General features: G+C 40.2%; 1 protein-coding gene across 1 annotated transcript; it reads right to left on the bottom strand.

Annotated features, from left to right (window-relative positions):
• Nucleotides 1–1,830: 1,830 nt before the first annotated feature.
• Nucleotides 1,831–20,512, bottom strand: LOC308399022 (uncharacterized protein). Its single transcript, XM_080885955.1, has 15 exons — nt 17,126–20,512; nt 16,400–16,478; nt 16,050–16,094; nt 14,798–14,842; nt 13,958–14,002; nt 12,747–12,791; nt 11,907–11,951; nt 7,707–7,751; nt 6,867–6,911; nt 6,027–6,071; nt 5,187–5,231; nt 4,347–4,391; nt 3,285–3,414; nt 2,991–3,085; nt 1,831–2,788 (listed from the first exon to the last, which is right to left on the bottom strand). Exons 1-15 carry the CDS (start codon nt 17,248–17,250, stop codon nt 2,777–2,779), a joined length of 891 nt encoding a protein of 296 aa, XP_080742081.1. The 5' UTR covers nt 17,251–20,512; the 3' UTR covers nt 1,831–2,776.
• Between the last annotated feature and the right edge of the window lie 574 nt (nt 20,513–21,086).

Genomic DNA, 21,086 nt, shown 5'->3' with positions numbered 1-21,086 from the left:
TATGTCTGTCTCCACGTTGGTTGAGTGTGGAGTAAGTGCATATGAGAGCATGAGGGTGGGAATGGATGTTTGTATCTGTGTGTGCCTGTATGTCTGTGTCTATATGTCAGGTTGGGTGTCAGGCGCCACCTCTCTGGGGACATCTCAGGCCCTCCAAGGTTTGGAGGCCTATCTCCCCCTACCACCACTTCCCCTGCCAGTGGCAGACCCCCTCAGACATCGGTGCGTTGGTGGTTCTTTGTGTCCGGGGATGGGCGTCCAGGTACACACCGGCTCACTCCTTGGCGGCCACTTATCGGGGCCTGGAGCCTGGGGCTCGCTCGGGCCACTTCGGAGGTGGGGTGCCCCCGGCCTCTCGGCCTGGGGCTCGGTCACTCAGGCGCAGCTGGCTGCCGGCGGAGCTCACGGGCGCGTCACTGCAACTCCCCCTGGCTTCTGCTCCGCGGCTGCTGAGTGAGCCCTCATCTGGGACTCTCCTCAGCTCTTTCCGGGACAGTGGCGCAGCTGCCCCTCTGTTGGTCTTCCTTGGTCTCTTGTGTTCTGGGGGCCTCTGGATGTCTGGAGTTTTGATCTCCTCCACACCTGCTTCACGCCCTGGAGGACGGGGCTGTGGCCCCCCCACACCCTCTAGCAGATTATTACATGAAGGAACCTTTTAAAAAACAAAAAACAAGCGCGTCCATGCTCACAGGTGTACACACGGGTGATCACACCCACAAACTACACCCTTTTTGGCTCCTACCTCAAAGCACACTGTGTTCTGTTGATCTTATGTGCTGCACAATAATGTTTAACATTTAGTATTTACTGTCATATTCCCATATATCATTGTGATGTTGTTTATTCTATTACTCTTGTTCTCTTCTGCTTGCTTTCTTTTTTCTTTCTCAGCAGGTGATCCAGGTGATTGATATATGCATTTTTTTTCTCTGCCCGTTCTGTTGGTTTTTGTCTTTTGCCCTTCTCAGCTGTTTCTCTTTCCCTCTTTCTTTCTCCCCTTCTTTCCCCCAGTCAAGTCTGTCCCGTATTCAGTAAGTGAAAATAAAATAAACAATAAAAGGTGAATCAAATGGACCATTACGGCAAGGCTGGGATGGTCAGTTTGGTAAAGTAAATCCGTTGGGCATCTTTCTTTGCCTTTAGACAACAATTCTGATGGCAAAAGAGCCAAACGGGACAAGCCAAAAAAACAAAACAAAACAAAACAAAAAAAACAAACAATAAATGACTTAAGTGACCATCTACCAGTTTTTGAAACAGTACAGAGCTACACCAGGATTAACAGATGTGAACCTAATAAGAAATTAATTAACATAAAACACAAGAAGCGATTTTGCCGCTATTCATTCACTCTCGCATTCACACACTGGTGGAGGCAAGCCACAGCTGCCCTGGGGCAGACTGACAGAAGCGAGGCTGCCATATCGTGCCATCGGCCCCTCTGGCCAACACCAGTAGGCGGTAGGGTAAAGTGTCTTGCCCAAGGACACAACGACCAGGACAGAGAGCCCGGGGATCGAACCGGTGACCTTCCGGTTACAGATGTGCTTCCCAACCCCCTGAGCCATGGTCGCCCCAAGTATTAGACAGAATATCTGAAATAAAATTCCTTGGTGTGATAATACAACACAAACTATCCTGGATTCCCCACATTACTCATATCAAAGGCAAAATATCAAAGTCTCTGGCAATTCTCTACAAGGTTAAGGATCTCATAAATCAGAATCAGAATCGTGTTTATTGGCCAAGTATATGTGCAGACACATACAGGGAATTAGGTTCCGGTAGATGGTGGCTCTCAAGCACAGTAATGTAAATCACACACACACACACACACACACACACACACATACGTGTTTTCGTGATATATCAGTACGTATGACAAAAATGTGACAAATGGGAACGTGCCTTTCCGAAGGTCCTAGAGGCATGGGAATCTCAAAAAATTTGACCCATGCTTCCAGGAACACACCCATCTGTTGAGATTTTGGCTAGGGCTAAATTTTGGTCAAACCTGAATTTAATGCTACTTGTGAGGACACTGTCAGGTTTATGTGACTTATGAGTACCATAAGGTCACACACAGATATTTCATGTTTAGGTGAATTGTGAAGCCCATGGAAACACATAATTTTCAAGTATACATGACTTATAAGGACCAGGTAACGGTAGGTTCTGCATTTTTAGCTTGGCTCCTTTTGAGATTACAATATAATAGACATGGATGCACAATAGTAATGCTCATCAGTTGGGTAACTTCTGACAGAAATATCAGACATTTATGTGTTAATAAAACAGTAAATCTGAGCTGTGTAAAGACTTTAAAAAAAAAAAAAGACATGGGTCAAATGTGGTCAGTCTACTTTTTAAGTCTTGATATTGTAATGCATTAATTCATTTTGTAGTGAATGTTCATGTGAATAAAAACGTGGAACATTATCTGCCTTTTTTATCATTTAATTGCAAAAAGCACCCAGCATAAACCACAGATTTATGAGTAAGAACAATGCAATACAGAAAACTGCAATACTGACATAACTGTGGAAGTAACAAAGTATCTCTCTTGCTTGTTTCTTTTTTTCTTGCATCTTTCTTTTAATGCTATGATCCTGTTGTGGCTGTAGTACCTTATGACAACCCAGTCTCTGCCTTTCAGAGCTGCCGGCTCTGCTTGGAGGCAGCAGTCACATTCCTTTTTACCTGGTACTTTGCAGCTTTTTATGAAGTGAAACATGCCGCTCAGCAACCTTCACTTCATCATTTGTCCACTTGCTTCTCACCGTCCCAGCTGTCATAAATGGAAACAAAAGAAAATATCTTAATGTGAATGCAAGAAAAGATAGAAAATATTCTAGTTTATAATGTGAATACAAAATGTTCTTAAACCTTGCTTTCTACTGGAGCACTTTAAAGGAGCAATAAGCACAATTCATCATACTTAGGTTGAAGGAATTAAAAATGACTATGTGAAGAACTAGAGGTGTAATTACATCTGGAGTACAGCATGAAGTCACAATCCCTCTCTCTGTGTTGATCTCCAGCCATAGACTTTGGTTTGGTTCACAGGCAGTGCAAAACAGCACACCTAGCAGTGAAAAGATATTGCTTATTGCTCCTTTAAGGATGCTTGGAATGAACCATTTGAAGTGCTGTGTTCTGCTGGGAATTAAATAAGATGAAATGATTTATGATAAAAGCTCTGAATAGTGTCATGTCTGAAAACAAACTTGTTCTTTGATCACAAGTATATTAACCTAAAACATTTTGTATTTTGGTGCCTTTACCCCTTCTTGGTGAAGTGTTGCTAATGTTTTTGTTGTCCAGGGTGATTGAGGCAGAGGTGCCCTTCATGTTGTCCAGGGCAGCTGAGTAAAGCGTGTGGCTTGGAACCCCCGGAATACTTGGTCCTTGAGCCTTTGAAAAGTAACAGTGAAATATGAGAATCAATGCATGCAATAGGTCTGTTTGCTTTTTTCTCTGCATTGTAGGCAAAGTCAGCGTTGGGCAGTGTGTAATTCTACATTAAGGGGCTAAGGGGCGGTCGTGGCTCAAGAGTTGTAATCAGAAGGTTGCCGGTTCGAGCCCCAGCTCCGACAGTCTCGGTCGTTGTGTCCTTGGGAAAGACACTTCACCTGTTGCCTACTGGTGGTGGTCAGAGGGCCCGGTGGCGCAAGTGTCCGGCAGCCTCGCCTCTGTCAGTGCGCCCCAGGGTGGCTGTGGCTACAATGTAGCTGCCATCACCAGTGTGTGAATGTCTGTGTGAATGGGTGGATGACTGGATGTGTAAAGCGCTTTGGGGTCCTTAGGGACTAGTAAAGCGCTATATAAATATAGGATATTTACCATTTGATATGAATATTTTACATGTGAACATAATCTACTAATAATACTCATCACAGTGTGATTGTTTGAAATCGGATAGAGTGTTATTATCTTCATGACAAACATCCCTGCTGTTCAGTTTCAATGTAACACAAACTAGAGTTGTTGGTTCTACCAATTGAGAAAGGCTAAAAAAAAACCAAATTCATGTCCTTCACAGCTTAAAACAATCTGAGGACAATGTAACACAGAAATATCAAATTTAGTAGGAATAAAGATCAAGCTGATGCTTTAAAGGGAAAGTTAGGACTAACAAATGATATGCCAATTTCTTTCTCCTAAGATGTTCACAAACAAGTAATGCTAATGTTGAATATGGGAAACTTTCAATCAAACTGATTATTTTAATATAATCAAAGGGCACTTAATTTATGCACTAGGCCCAACTGACACATATACTTGATGCCAAATACAAAAAAATAATGTGTAACCTGTTGGAAGAATGAAGTGGGTGTGTCACTCACCAATTGGTCTGAAGGAGGTTGAGACAGGACCTCGGCACCTGGTGTCTGCAACAAAAGACAACAATATAACGTCAGAAACATTCTCTAGTATAAATCCCGACTATTTAATTAACTACAGATCATATTTGTATCAGTGAATATTATTACAGAAGGATCTGACTTCCTTATACCAGATTCTATAGAAACTTAACACTGTACGGTTCTGCTACCCAACGATATGAGGACAGTGTAACACACACTAGAGTTGTTGGTCCTACCACATGAGGAAGGCAACTGAAACACACTCCTGTCCTTCACAGCTTAAAACAATATGAGGACAGTGTAACACACACACTACAATCACTGGTCCTACCATATGAGGACTTCTACTTAAACACACTCCTGTCCTTCACAGCTTAAAACAATATGAGGACATGACGACTGAACACATGTAGAGTTCACATTCCTGACTTCTAACTTCTCCTGCTGTTGTCAATAAAAGCTCTAAACCCAACACTGATGTACAGCCATCTATTTCCCCAGAAATTAAATCATGTAAACTGATCAGCGGGAGCTTATTTTGACAAAAACATGTGTAAAACGACAAAAATATCAAATTTTGTCAGAATAAAGATCAAGCTGATGCTTTAAGGGAAAGTTTGGACTAACAAATGGTATAGACAATTACTTTATCCTAATGCTAATGTTGGTTTTGGTTAACTTCGACTAAAACTGATTGTTTTAGTACAATTAAAGTGCATTTCATTTATGCACTAGGCCCAACTGACACATATACTTGATGCCAAATACAAAAAAATAATGTGTAACCTGTTGGAAGAATGAAGTGGGTGTGTCACTCACCAATTGGTCTGAAGGAGGTTGAGGCAGGACCTCGGCACTTGGTGTCTGCAACAAAAGACAACAATATAACGTCAGAAACATTCTCTAGTATAAATCCCGACTATTTAATTAACTACAGATCATATTTGTATCAGTGAATATTATTACAGAAGGATCTGACTTCCTTATACCAGATTCTATAGAAACTTAACACTGTACGGTTCTGCTACCCAACGATATGAGGACAGTGTAACACACACTAGAGTTGTTGGTCCTACCACATGAGGAAGGCAACTGAAACACACTCCTGTCCTTCACAGCTTAAAACAATATGAGGACAGTGTAACACACACACTACAATCACTGGTCCTACCATATGAGGACTTCTACTTAAACACACTCCTGTCCTTCACAGCTTAAAACAATATGAGGACATGACGACTGAACACATGTAGAGTTCACATTCCTGACTTCTAACTTCTCCTGCTGTTGTCAATAAAAGCTCTAAACCCAACACTGATGTACAGCCATCTATTTCCCCAGAAATTAAATCATGTAAACTGATCAGCGGGAGCTTATTTTGACAAAAACATGTGTAAAACGACAAAAATATCAAATTTTGTCAGAATAAAGATCAAGCTGATGCTTTAAGGGAAAGTTTGGACTAACAAATGGTATAGACAATTACTTTATCCTAATGCTAATGTTGGTTTTGGTTAACTTCGACTAAAACTGATTGTTTTAGTACAATTAAAGTGCATTTCATTTATGCACTAGGCCCAACTGACACATATACTTGATGCCAAATACAAAAAAATAATGTGTAACCTGTTGGAAGAATGAAGTGGGTGTGTCACTCACCAATTGGTCTGAAGGAGGTTGAGGCAGGACCTCGGCACCTGGTGTCTGCAACAAAAGACAACAATATAACGTCAGAAACATTCTCTAGTATAAATCCCGACTATTTAATTAACTACAGATCATATTTGTATCAGTGAATATTATTACAGAAGGATCTGACTTCCTTATACCAGATTCTATAGAAACTTAACACTGTACGGTTCTGCTACCCAACGATATGAGGACAGTGTAACACACACTAGAGTTGTTGGTCCTACCACATGAGGAAGGCAACTGAAACACACTCCTGTCCTTCACAGCTTAAAACAATATGAGGACAGTGTAACACACACACTACAATCACTGGTCCTACCATATGAGGACTTCTACTTAAACACACTCCTGTCCTTCACAGCTTAAAACAATATGAGGACATGACGACTGAACACATGTAGAGTTCACATTCCTGACTTCTAACTTCTCCTGCTGTTGTCAATAAAAGCTCTAAACCCAACACTGATGTACAGCCATCTATTTCCCCAGAAATTAAATCATGTAAACTGATCAGCGGGAGCTTATTTTGACAAAAACATGTGTAAAACGACAAAAATATCAAATTTTGTCAGAATAAAGATCAAGCTGATGCTTTAAGGGAAAGTTTGGACTAACAAATGGTATAGACAATTACTTTATCCTAATGCTAATGTTGGTTTTGGTTAACTTCGACTAAAACTGATTGTTTTAGTACAATTAAAGTGCATTTCATTCATGCACTAGGCCCAACTGACACATATACTTGATGCCAAATACAAAAAAATAATGTGTAACCTGTTGGAAGAATGAAGTGGGTGTGTCACTCACCAATTGGTCTGAAGGAGGTTGAGGCAGGACCTCGGCACTTGGTGTCTGCAACAAAAGACAACAATATAACGTCAGAAACATTCTCTAGTATAAATCCCGACTATTTAATTAACTACAGATCATATTTGTATCAGTGAATATTATTACAGAAGGATCTGACTTCCTTATACCAGATTCTATAGAAACTTAACACTGTACGGTTCTGCTACCCAACGATATGAGGACAGTGTAACACACACTAGAGTTGTTGGTCCTACCACATGAGGAAGGCAACTGAAACACACTCCTGTCCTTCACAGCTTAAAACAATATGAGGACAGTGTAACACACACACTACAATCACTGGTCCTACCATATGAGGACTTCTACTTAAACACACTCCTGTCCTTCACAGCTTAAAACAATATGAGGACATGACGACTGAACACATGTAGAGTTCACATTCCTGACTTCTAACTTCTCCTGCTGTTGTCAATAAAAGCTCTAAACCCAACACTGATGTACAGCCATCTATTTCCCCAGAAATTAAATCATGTAAACTGATCAGCGGGAGCTTATTTTGACAAAAACATGTGTAAAACGACAAAAATATCAAATTTTGTCAGAATAAAGATCAAGCTGATGCTTTAAGGGAAAGTTTGGACTAACAAATGGTATAGACAATTACTTTATCCTAATGCTAATGTTGGTTTTGGTTAACTTCGACTAAAACTGATTGTTTTAGTACAATTAAAGTGCATTTCATTCATGCACTAGGCCCAACTGACACATATACTTGATGCCAAATACAAAAAAATAATGTGTAACCTGTTGGAAGAATGAAGTGGGTGTGTCACTCACCAATTGGTCTGAAGGAGGTTGAGGCAGGACCTCGGCACCTGGTGTCTGCAACAAAAGACAACAATATAACGTCAGAAACATTCTCTAGTATAAATCCCGACTATTTAATTAACTACAGATCATATTTGTATCAGTGAATATTATTACAGAAGGATCTGACTTCCTTATACCAGATTCTATAGAAACTTAACACTGTACGGTTCTGCTACCCAACGATATGAGGACAGTGTAACACACACTAGAGTTGTTGGTCCTACCACATGAGGAAGGCAACTGAAACACACTCCTGTCCTTCACAGCTTAAAACAATATGAGGACAGTGTAACACACACACTACAATCACTGGTCCTACCATATGAGGACTTCTACTTAAACACACTCCTGTCCTTCACAGCTTAAAACAATATGAGGACATGACGACTGAACACATGTAGAGTTCACATTCCTGACTTCTAACTTCTCCTGCTGTTGTCAATAAAAGCTCTAAACCCAACACTGATGTACAGCCATCTATTTCCCCAGAAATTAAATCATGTAAACTGATCAGCGGAAGCTTATTTTGACAAAAACATGTGTAAAACGACAAAAATATCAAATTTTGTCAGAATAAAGATCAAGCTGATGCTTTAAGGGAAAGTTTGGACTAACAAATGGTATAGACAATTACTTTATCCTAATGCTAATGTTGGTTTTGGTTAACTTCGACTAAAACTGATTGTTTTAGTACAATTAAAGTGCATTTCATTTATGCACTAGGCCCAACTGACACATATACTTGATGCCAAATACAAAAAAATAATGTGTAACCTGTTGGAAGAATGAAGTGGGTGTGTCACTCACCAATTGGTCTGAAGGAGGTTGAGGCAGGACCTCGGCACTTGGTGTCTGCAACAAAAGACAACAATATAACGTCAGAAACATTCTCTAGTATAAATCCCGACTATTTAATTAACTACAGATCATATTTGTATCAGTGAATATTATTACAGAAGGATCTGACTTCCTTATACCAGATTCTATAGAAACTTAACACTGTACGGTTCTGCTACCCAACGATATGAGGACAGTGTAACACACACTAGAGTTGTTGGTCCTACCACATGAGGAAGGCAACTGAAACACACTCCTGTCCTTCACAGCTTAAAACAATATGAGGACAGTGTAACACACACACTACAATCACTGGTCCTACCATATGAGGACTTCTACTTAAACACACTCCTGTCCTTCACAGCTTAAAACAATATGAGGACATGACGACTGAACACATGTAGAGTTCACATTCCTGACTTCTAACTTCTCCTGCTGTTGTCAATAAAAGCTCTAAACCCAACACTGATGTACAGCCATCTATTTCCCCAGAAATTAAATCATGTAAACTGATCAGCGGGAGCTTATTTTGACAAAAACATGTGTAAAACGACAAAAATATCAAATTTTGTCAGAATAAAGATCAAGCTGATGCTTTAAGGGAAAGTTTGGACTAACAAATGGTATAGACAATTACTTTATCCTAATGCTAATGTTGGTTTTGGTTAACTTCGACTAAAACTGATTGTTTTAGTACAATTAAAGTGCATTTCATTTATGCACTAGGCCCAACTGACACATATACTTGATGCCAAATACAAAAAAATAATGTGTAACCTGTTGGAAGAATGAAGTGGGTGTGTCACTCACCAATTGGTCTGAAGGAGGTTGAGGCAGGACCTCGGCACTTGGTGTCTGCAACAAAAGACAACAATATAACGTCAGAAACATTCTCTAGTATAAATCCCGACTATTTAATTAACTACAGATCATATTTGTATCAGTGAATATTATTACAGAAGGATCTGACTTCCTTATACCAGATTCTATAGAAACTTAACACTGTACGGTTCTGCTACCCAACGATATGAGGACAGTGTAACACACACTAGAGTTGTTGGTCCTACCACATGAGGAAGGCAACTGAAACACACTCCTGTCCTTCACAGCTTAAAACAATATGAGGACAGTGTAACACACACACTACAATCACTGGTCCTACCATATGAGGACTTCTACTTAAACACACTCCTGTCCTTCACAGCTTAAAACAATATGAGGACATGACGACTGAACACATGTAGAGTTCACATTCCTGACTTCTAACTTCTCCTGCTGTTGTCAATAAAAGCTCTAAACCCAACACTGATGTACAGCCATCTATTTCCCCAGAAATTAAATCATGTAAACTGATCAGCGGGAGCTTATTTTGACAAAAACATGTGTAAAACGACAAAAATATCAAATTTTGTCAGAATAAAGATCAAGCTGATGCTTTAAGGGAAAGTTTGGACTAACAAATGGTATAGACAATTACTTTATCCTAATGCTAATGTTGGTTTTGGTTAACTTCGACTAAAACTGATTGTTTTAGTACAATTAAAGTGCATTTCATTTATGCACTAGGCCCAACTGACACATATACTTGATGCCAAATACAAAAAAATAATGTGTAACCTGTTGGAAGAATGAAGTGGGTGTGTCACTCACCAATTGGTCTGAAGGAGGTTGAGGCAGGACCTCGGCACTTGGTGTCTGCAACAAAAGACAACAATATAACGTCAGAAACATTCTCTAGTATAAATCCCGACTATTTAATTAACTACAGATCATATTTGTATCAGTGAATATTATTACAGAAGGATCTGACTTCCTTATACCAGATTCTATAGAAACTTAACACTGTACGGTTCTGCTACCCAACGATATGAGGACAGTGTAACACACACTAGAGTTGTTGGTCCTACCACATGAGGAAGGCAACTGAAACACACTCCTGTCCTTCACAGCTTAAAACAATATGAGGACAGTGTAACACACACACTACAATCACTGGTCCTACCATATGAGGACTTCTACTTAAACACACTCCTGTCCTTCACAGCTTAAAACAATATGAGGACATGACGACTGAACACATGTAGAGTTCACATTCCTGACTTCTAACTTCTCCTGCTGTTGTCAATAAAAGCTCTAAACCCAACACTGATGTACAGCCATCTATTTCCCCAGAAATTAAATCATGTAAACTGATCAGCGGGAGCTTATTTTGACAAAAACATGTGTAAAACGACAAAAATATCAAATTTTGTCAGAATAAAGATCAAGCTGATGCTTTAAGGGAAAGTTTGGACTAACAAATGGTATAGACAATTACTTTATCCTAATGCTAATGTTGGTTTTGGTTAACTTCGACTAAAACTGATTGTTTTAGTACAATTAAAGTGCATTTCATTTATGCACTAGGCCCAACTGACACATATACTTGATGCCAAATACAAAAAAATAATGTGTAACCTGTTGGAAGAATGAAGTGGGTGTGTCACTCACCAATTGGTCTGAAGGAGGTTGAGGCAGGACCTCGGCACTTGGTGTCTGCAACAAAAGACAACAATATAACGTCAGAAACATTCTCTAGTATAAATCCCGACTATTTAATTAACTACAGATCATATTTGTATCAGTGAATATTATTACAGAAGGATCTGACTTCCTTATACCAGATTCTATAGAAACTTAACACTGTACGGTTCTGCTACCCAACGATATGAGGACAGTGTAACACACACTAGAGTTGTTGGTCCTACCACATGAGGAAGGCAACTGAAACACACTCCTGTCCTTCACAGCTTAAAACAATATGAGGACAGTGTAACACACACACTACAATCACTGGTCCTACCATATGAGGACTTCTACTTGAACACACTCCTGTCCTTCACAGCTTAAAACAATATGAGGACATGACGACTGAACACATGTAGAGTTCACATTCCTGACTTCTAACTTCTCCTGCTGTTGTCAATAAAAGCTCTAAACCCAACACTGATGTACAGCCATCTATTTCCCCAGAAATTAAATCATGTAAACTGATCAGCGGGAGCTTATTTTGACAAAAACATGTGTAAAACGACAAAAATATCAAATTTTGTCAGAATAAAGATCAAGCTGATGCTTTAAGGGAAAGTTTGGACTAACAAATGGTATAGACAATTACTTTATCCTAATGCTAATGTTGGTTTTGGTTAACTTCGACTAAAACTGATTGTTTTAGTACAATTAAAGTGCATTTCATTTATGCACTAGGCCCAACTGACACATATACTTGATGCCAAATACAAAAAAATAATGTGTAACCTGTTGGAAGAATGAAGTGGGTGTGTCACTCACCAATTGGTCTGAAGGAGGTTGAGGCAGGACCTCGGCACTTGGTGTCTGCAACAAAAGACAACAATATAACGTCAGAAACATTCTCTAGTATAAATCCCGACTATTTAATTAACTACAGATCATATTTGTATCAGTGAATATTATTACAGAAGGATCTGACTTCCTTATACCAGATTCTATAGAAACTTAACACTGTACGGTTCTGCTACCCAACGATATGAGGACAGTGTAACACACACTAGAGTTGTTGGTCCTACCACATGAGGAAGGCAACTGAAACACACTCCTGTCCTTCACAGCTTAAAACAATATGAGGACAGTGTAACACACACACTACAATCACTGGTCCTACCATATGAGGACTTCTACTTAAACACACTCCTGTCCTTCACAGCTTAAAACAATATGAGGACATGACGACTGAACACATGTAGAGTTCACATTCCTGACTTCTAACTTCTCCTGCTGTTGTCAATAAAAGCTCTAAACCCAACACTGATGTACAGCCATCTATTTCCCCAGAAATTAAATCATGTAAACTGATCAGCGGGAGCTTATTTTGACAAAAACATGTGTAAAACGACAAAAATATCAAATTTTGTCAGAATAAAGATCAAGCTGATGCTTTAAGGGAAAGTTTGGACTAACAAATGGTATAGACAATTACTTTATCCTAATGCTAATGTTGGTTTTGGTTAACTTCGACTAAAACTGATTGTTTTAGTACAATTAAAGTGCATTTCATTTATGCACTAGGCCCAACTGACACATATACTTGATGCCAAATACAAAAAAATAATGTGTAACCTGTTGGAAGAATGAAGTGGGTGTGTCACTCACCAATTGGTCTGAAGGAGGTTGAGGCAGGACCTCGGCACCTGGTGTCTGCAACAAAAGACAACAATATAACGTCAGAAACATTCTCTAGTATAAATCCCGACTATTTAACCCTCGTTTTACCCTAGCGAAAAAAGGGACCCGCTTGGGTAACTTTGGATTTTTGATTCTCAATATATCAGTCATTTTAAAGACTAGTTGCATGAAACTTGGCCAGGATGTGTGTTTTAGGATTATTTTTGAAATTCAATGATCCCCTCTATGGTGTGGTGTATAGTAAAGAAGATTCACATATGTACTACCTCCTTTTACCCTTGTATCCGTTTGGGCCCCATTGACTCCCATTATAATCACATATTTTCGATATACTGTAATCCTGACATGCGATAATGCCTTTCTCGTGAATACCTAATGGATCTAAGCCTCAGCCTTCAAAATAAAGGAAAAATAGGTTTTGGATCAAATGAGCACAATATTAGGTACAGCACCACCATAGACATTTTCAGTGCTTTTGAATGGAGGACATGGTTATCTTACTATGCAAAATACATGACAATAAAACAGCTGACCACCATAAAATAGTCTTGATGTAGTGGAACTGATATAAGAGAGTGGTGTGAATGTGATTGAGAATATATATATATATACTGTGTGTGTCGGTCACAAACAAAACGGCCCGTAGAGCCGCCTCCTTGAAGTGAACAACGGGAGCCTGCTCCGTTTTTTTCTCCTTTCTCTGAACCTCTGTCAATGTTATTTTGCTTCACTTTGCACATGAACCTTGTTTTTGCCCTCAGCAGAGAGGGGAGGGGTGCAAAAGCAGCCACGTGTTTGCAGAGCAGAGAGGGGAGGGGTGCAAAAACAGCCACCTGTTTGCTGAGCAGAGGGGGGGAGGGGCAGTCGTTACTCTCCCAGTGGCATCTCAACAGAGCCGGAGGGAGAGAGAGAGATCGTTTTGGATTCAAGTGCACACTTGAAGTCTGTGAGAATAGTTTGCAGCCTTGTCTTACTAGTCATTTCTGCACAGACGCCACTAAATGCACAGACTCGCGCACACACAACACGAAGCGCACGGTCAATTTAGGGGAGCTTGGAAGCTGTGCTCATCGTGCAAACAGCGCGTTATTATCGTAACGGCTGCAAAAGTTAGGATATGTCCTGTCTGCAACATCCATCTTCACCTGTTGGAAGAATGAAGTGGGTGTGTCACTCACCAATTGGTCTGAAGGAGGTTGAGGCAGGACCTCGGCACCTGGTGTCTGCAACAAAAGACAACAATATAACGTCAGAAACATTCTCTAGTATAAATCCCGACTATTTAATTAACTACAGATCATATTTGTATCAGTGAATATTATTACAGAAGGATCTGACTTCCTTATACCAGATTCTATAGAAACTTAACACTGTACGGTTCTGCTACCCAACGATATGAGGACAGTGTAACACACACTAGAGTTGTTGGTCCTACCACATGAGGAAGGCAACTGAAACACACTCCTGTCCTTCACAGCTTAAAACAATATGAGGACAGTGTAACACACACACTACAATCACTGGTCCTACCATATGAGGACTTCTACTTAAACACACTCCTGTCCTTCACAGCTTAAAACAATATGAGGACATGACGACTGAACACATGTAGAGTTCACATTCCTGACTTCTAACTTCTCCTGCTGTTGTCAATAAAAGCTCTAAACCCAACACTGATGTACAGCCATCTATTTCCCCAGAAATTAAATCATGTAAACTGATCAGCGGGAGCTTATTTTGACAAAAACATGTGTAAAACGACAAAAATATCAAATTTTGTCAGAATAAAGATCAAGCTGATGCTTTAAGGGAAAGTTTGGACTAACAAATGGTATAGACAATTACTTTATCCTAATGCTAATGTTGGTTTTGGTTAACTTCGACTAAAACTGATTGTTTTAGTACAATTAAAGTGCATTTCATTTATGCACTAGGCCCAACTGACACATATACTTGATGCCAAATACAAAAAAATAATGTGTAACCTGTTGGAAGAATGAAGTGGGTGTGTCACTCACCAATTGGTCTGAAGGAGGTTGAGGCAGGACCTCGGCACTTGGTGTCTGCAACAAAAGACAACAATATAACGTCAGAAACATTCTCTAGTATAAATCCCGACTATTTAACCCTCGTTTTACCCTAGCGAAAAAAGGGACCCGCTTGGGTAACTTTGGATTTTTGATTCTCAATATATCAGTCATTTTAAAGACTAGTTGCATGAAACTTGGCCAGGATGTGTGTTTTAGGATTATTTTTGAAATTCAATGATCCCCTCTATGGTGTGGTGTATAGTAAAGAAGATTCACATATGTACTACCTCCTTTTACCCTTGTATCCGTTTGGGCCCCATTGACTCCCATTATAATCACATATTTTCGATATACTGTAATCCTGACATGCGATAATGCCTTTCTCGTGAATACCTAATGGATCTAAGCCTCAGCCTTCAAAATAAAGGAAAAATAGGTTTTGGATCAAATGAGCACAATATTAGGTACAGCACCACCATAGACATTTTCAGTGCTTTTGAATGGAGGACATGGTTATCTTACTATGCAAAATACATGACAATAAAACAGCTGACCACCATAAAATAGTCTTGATGTAGTGGAACTGATATAAGAGAGTGGTGTGAATGTGATTGAGAATATATATATATACTGTGTGTGTCGGTCACAAACAAAACGGCCCGTAGAGCCGCCTCCTTGAAGTGAACAACGGGAGCCTGCTCCGTTTTTTTCTCCTTTCTCTGAACCTCTGTCAATGTTATTTTGCTTCACTTTGCACATGAGCCTTGTTTTTGCCCTCAGCAGAGAGGGGAGGGGTGCAAAAGCAGCCACGTGTTTGCAGAGCAGAGGGGGGAGGGGTGCAAAAGCAGCCACGTGTTTGCAGAGCAGAGGGGGAGGGGTGCAAAAACAGCCACCTGTTTGCTGAGCAGAGGGGGGGAGGGGCAGTCGTTACTCTCCCAGTGGCATCTAAACAGAGCCAGAGGGAGAGAGAGAGAGATCGTTTTGGATTCAAGTGCACACTTGAAGTCTGTGAGAATAGTTTGCAGCCTTGTCTTACTAGTCATTTCTGCACAGACGCCACTAAATGCACAGACTCGCGCACACACAACACGAAGCGCACGGTCAATTTAGGGGAGCTTGGAAGCTGTGCTCATCGTGCAAACAGCGCGTTATTATCGTAACGGCTGCAAAAGTTAGGATATGTCCTGTCTGCAACATCCATCTTCACCTGTTGGAAGAATGAAGTGGGTGTGTCACTCACCAATTGGTCTGAAGGAGGTTGAGACAGGACCTCGGCACCTGGTGTCTGCAACAAAAGACAACAATATAACGTCAGAAACATTCTCTAGTATAAATCCCGACTATTTAATTAACTACAGATCATATTTGTATCAGTGAATATTATTACAGAAGGATCTGACTTCCTTATACCAGATTCTATAGAAACTTAACACTGTACGGTTCTGCTACCCAATGATATGAGGACAGTGTAACACACACTAGAGTTGTTGGTCCTACCACATGAGGAAGGCAACTGAAACACACTCCTGTCCTTCACAGCTTAAAACAATATGAGGACAGTGTAACACACACTACAATCACTGGTCCTACCATATGAGGACTTCTACTTTCCTGTTGGAGGTTGAGACACGACAGAGGGACAGCAGGGTAGTAGCTTGCACAAATGATTCTATTGACACAACAGGGAAGTGAGATTAATGAACTGAACGCAACAGACTCTTTCAAAATAAAACAGGAAACATGGCATGAAAATACAAACGTGGTAATATACAGCCCTAACATAAACTCCTTAAAACGATATTAATAACGTTAAGCCAAACTCAACTAACCCGCCATTAAACATAAGAAACTCAAAAACCTTAGAATAACATCAGAAACGCTGGGCCAGAGACCCAGACCGTGAGCAAATAACTATAATATTATTGATTTGTGCTGAATAAGAAAACATTAATATTATCATTTAAATCCCCCCAAGCATATCTTGTGTTGAAAAAAAAAGAAGTGTGTTGCAGTTAGCTACACTGAGCTTAGACTGACTGTCTCTGCAGTTGAAGATGCAGAGCACATGCAAGGCCGCAGGTCCCTTTAACTCCGGTGGGAATTTAAAAACAGTTAAATTTAACTTCTAATATCTATTGTTAAAGATAAATCTTAAGTAATTTTTTAGCATTTATCATCATTCACCACTTTCAATTTGTTCAAATCGGTTGTGTATTGTTTTAATTCCGTTTAACTAACCTTAATTAGCTTGTTAAACATACAACTTTACCTCGCGGAGCTTGCGTCGACGCATGGATATCAAAGGTAAATACATACCTCAAGATAAATCTCTCCTGAGTGCTGAAGGTCCCGGATGTGCCGTTCACGCAGAGCTCCGGCGAGTTTGTATCTTGCCGTGACCAGCAGCTCTTTGGTTGACGCTTTCGAACAATCAGATGCATCTTTACTCACTTTTTGACCAATCAGAGACGTTGTTCTATGCTCCACTGACGAAATGCTGCATCCTCTCACCAGCCACCGGTCTCTCCTCGTCCATTTAACAACAAAAACACAGCAACACGTGCTGGATTTGAGGTAGGAACACTTGAGAACTGTCACAATGTTTTGCAAACTGCTGTTACAGTTAATTTCGTTCCGTTAATTTGTTTGGTTCCTATTCTGAAGTAACACTTAATACACATGGGGTTAGCTTGCTGGTCTAGTTTAAGTTAGCATGGGCATGCTGTTCACTGATAGAGTAAGGCTAAAATTGTCCTGATATTGTCAGTGTGTTATCATAAACATGCAGCACCCCTAGACCCCCAAGTTAAAATACAGATAATAGATAAGCAATTTAAGAAAATAAGTATAATGTGTATAATAAATGATTTTACTGTCACTTTCCTGGGTCTGTTGACCCAGCGTTTTAAGTTTTAGTTTGTTTAGATGTCGATGTTTATTTATAAGTTCTTTAGGTTTGCTAAGTTCATTTGTTTATTAGATTACCCTTGTGATGTCTGTTTTATTGGGAAAGTCTTTGTCCTATATGCAGTGAGTCTAGTTTTGTTTCCCCTTGTCCCAGCTGTTCCTCATCCCCTCATTATCTCTCTGTGTACTTGCAGTGGCTTGCAAAAGTATTCGTCCCTCTTTTCCACATTTTGTCACATTACTGCCACAAACACAAATTGTCCTGGTCCTGGGTCGGTGACCCAGCGCTTTTAGTTTATTATTATTATGATGATGATGATGATGATGATTATTATTGTTTGAGTTCTATGTGTTATATTTGGTCTGCCTCTGAGTCTGCGTCTGTGTCTCTGTCTATGCTGTCACCCCGTCTGTTTGTGAATCTGTCTGTTTAGTTCTGTGTCTTGTTTGGTTCCCCGTGTCTGAGTTTCCTGTTTTATTGTGAAGGTCTCTGTCTGATGTGAGTGTGTTCAGTTTACGTTTCCCCTGTCCCGTCAGCTCTGATTCCTCCCAGCCGTGTTGCCCTCCTGTCTCTCATCCCCTGATTACTGGTGTGTGTATTTAAGCCCTGTGTGTTCTCCTGCCTGTTACTCGGTGTCCTGCTCGGCGGCTGCCGCGCATCCCTTTGTTGTATGCACCCAGGTCTGTTATTTTAGTTCTTCCCAGTTTAGGTGTCTTCAGTTATTTGTCATGCCCCACTGCTTGTTTGCCACTACACCTTGTAAATAAACTTCACTAGCATTTTCATCCACTGCTTGCATCTTGGGTCCTCCTTCCTCCACACCACACGGCTCGCCTTCCCAGCCGTGACACAAATCAATTTTAATGGAATCCAATTGCAGCAAAAGGTGGTTCTACAAAGTATTGACTCAGGGGGCTGAATAATTGCGCACACCCCACTTTTCAGTTATTTATTTGTAAAAAATGTTTGGAATCATGTATGATTTTTGTTCCACTTCTCACGTGTACACCACTTTGTATTGGTCTTTCACGTGGAATTCCAATAAAATTGATTCATGTTTGTGGCTGTAATGTGCCAAAATGTGGGAAAGTTAAAGGGGGCCGAATACTTTTGCAAGCCACTGTAAGTCCTGTCCTCATTTGTTCAGTGTCAGGTCATCTGTTGTCTTTGGTGCCACGTTTCCATGTTCCAGGTATCTTTGTATCCATGTCAGGTTTCATGGTTTGTTTGTTTTTTTTAATAAAAAATATTTTCCCCAGGTTAGGTTATTGTTTAGCTTCACCTCTGCCTTTTGTTTTGTAATCTTTTAATTTAATTAAATTTTATTTATATAGCGCCAAATCACAACAACAATCGCCTGAAGGCGCTTTATATTGTACAGTAGATCGCACAATAATAGATACAGAGAAAAACCCAACAATCATATGACCACCTATGAGCAAGCGCTTTGGCGACAGTGGGAAGGAAAAACTCCCTTTTAACAGGAAGAAACCTCCAGCAGAACCAGGCTCAGGGAGCGGCGGGCATCTGCTGTGACCAGTTGGGGTGAGAAAAGGAAGACAGGACAAAGACATGCTGTGGATTAATAACAAGTATGATTCAGTGCAGAGAGGTCTATTAACACACAGTGAGTGAGAAAGGTGACTGGAAAGGAAAAAACTCAGTGCTTCATGGGAATCCCCCGGCTGCCTACGTCTATTGCAGCACAACTAAGGGAGGATCCAGGGTCACCTGATCCAGCCCTAACTATATGCTTTAGCAAAAAGGAAAGTTTGAAGCCTAATCTTAAAAGTAGAGATTAATAAACGGCTTGCTTTCTGTTAATATTCAAATTTTCTTTCACGTTCCTTTGTGTCAGCATTTTGGGTCCACTCCTCAAATTCATACATATGTCTAACCGTTTTTCCCCACTCGGCGACACACCCGTCGGGGGTCAAACTCTGGTAATTGGCAATTCTGTTCTCAGACATGTGAAGCTAGAGACACCGGAAACCATAGTCAATTGTCTTCCAGGGGCCAGAACAGGCGACATTGAAGGAAATTTAAAACTACTGGCTAAGGGTAAACGTAAATTCAGTAAAATCATAATTCACGTCGGCAGTAATGACACCCGGTTACGCCAATCGGAGGTCACTAAAATCAATATTGAATCGGTGTGTAACTTTGCCAAAACAATGTGGGACTCTGTAGTTTTCTCTGGTCCCCTCCCCAATCAGACCAGGAGTGACATGTTTAGCCGCATGTTCTCCTTAAATTGCTGGCTGTCTGAGTGGTGTCCCAGAAACGATGTGGGCTTCATAGATAATTGGCAAACCTTCTGGAGGAAACCTGGTCTTATAAGGAGAGACGGCAGCTCTCATTTCTAGAAATATGGACAAATTAATTAAACCCCCCATAATATGACTATCCAGAGTTGGGACCAGGAAGCAGAGTTGCAGTCTTACACGCCTCTCTGCAGCTTCTCTCCTCCTGCTACCCCCCCAAAAACCCATCTCCATAGAGACTGTGTCAGCTTCCAAAAAGACAAAAAACAATCTAAAAACCAGCAACAAACAACTTAAACATAAACAATTACAAAGAAAGAACAATACAGTATCCACATCCTAACTAAAGAGTAAAACAGTGAAATGTGGATTATTAAATATTAGGTCTCTCTCCTCCAAGTCTCTGTTAGTACATGACTTAATAATTGATCAACAAATCGATTTACTCTGCCTTACAGAAACCTGGTTTTAGCAGGATGATTATGTTAGTTTAAATGAATCAACACCCCCGAGTCATTCTAACTACCAGAAACCTCGAAGCACAGGCAGAGGGGGCGGTGTGGCAGCAATTTTTCACACCAGCCTATTAATTAATGAAAGACCAAGACAGACTTTTAATTCATTTGAAAGCCTGATGCTTAGCATTGTCCACCCCAGCTGAAAAATTTTAGAAACCAGTCTTATTTGTTATCATCTAATTGTCCACCTGGGCCTTACACAGAGTTTCTCTCTGATTTCTCAGACTTTTTATCTGATTTAGTGCTCAGCTCAGATAAAATAATTATTGTGGGTGATTTTAACATCCATGTAGATGCTAAGAATGACAGCCTCAACATGGCATTTAATCTGTTATTAGACTCAATTGGCTTCTCTCAACATGTAAAAGAACCCACCCACCACTTTAATCACACTCTAGATCTTGTTTTTAACATATGGCATAGAAACTGAACATTTAACAGTGTTTCCTGAAAACCCTCTCCTGTCTGATCATTTCCTGATAACATTTACATTTACAATAATTGATTACACAGCAGTGGAGAGTAGACTTTATCACAGATGTCTTTCTGAAAGCGCTGTAACTATGTTTAAGAATGTAATCCACCCA

Source organism: Rhamphochromis sp. 'chilingali' (assembly GCF_963969265.1).
Source record: "Rhamphochromis sp. 'chilingali' genome assembly, chromosome: 6".
In the NCBI taxonomy this organism is placed as follows: domain Eukaryota; kingdom Metazoa; phylum Chordata; class Actinopteri; order Cichliformes; family Cichlidae; genus Rhamphochromis; species Rhamphochromis sp. 'chilingali'.
Note: the sequence above shows the minus strand (reverse complement) of the source record. Positions and strands in the feature narration are given on the sequence as shown.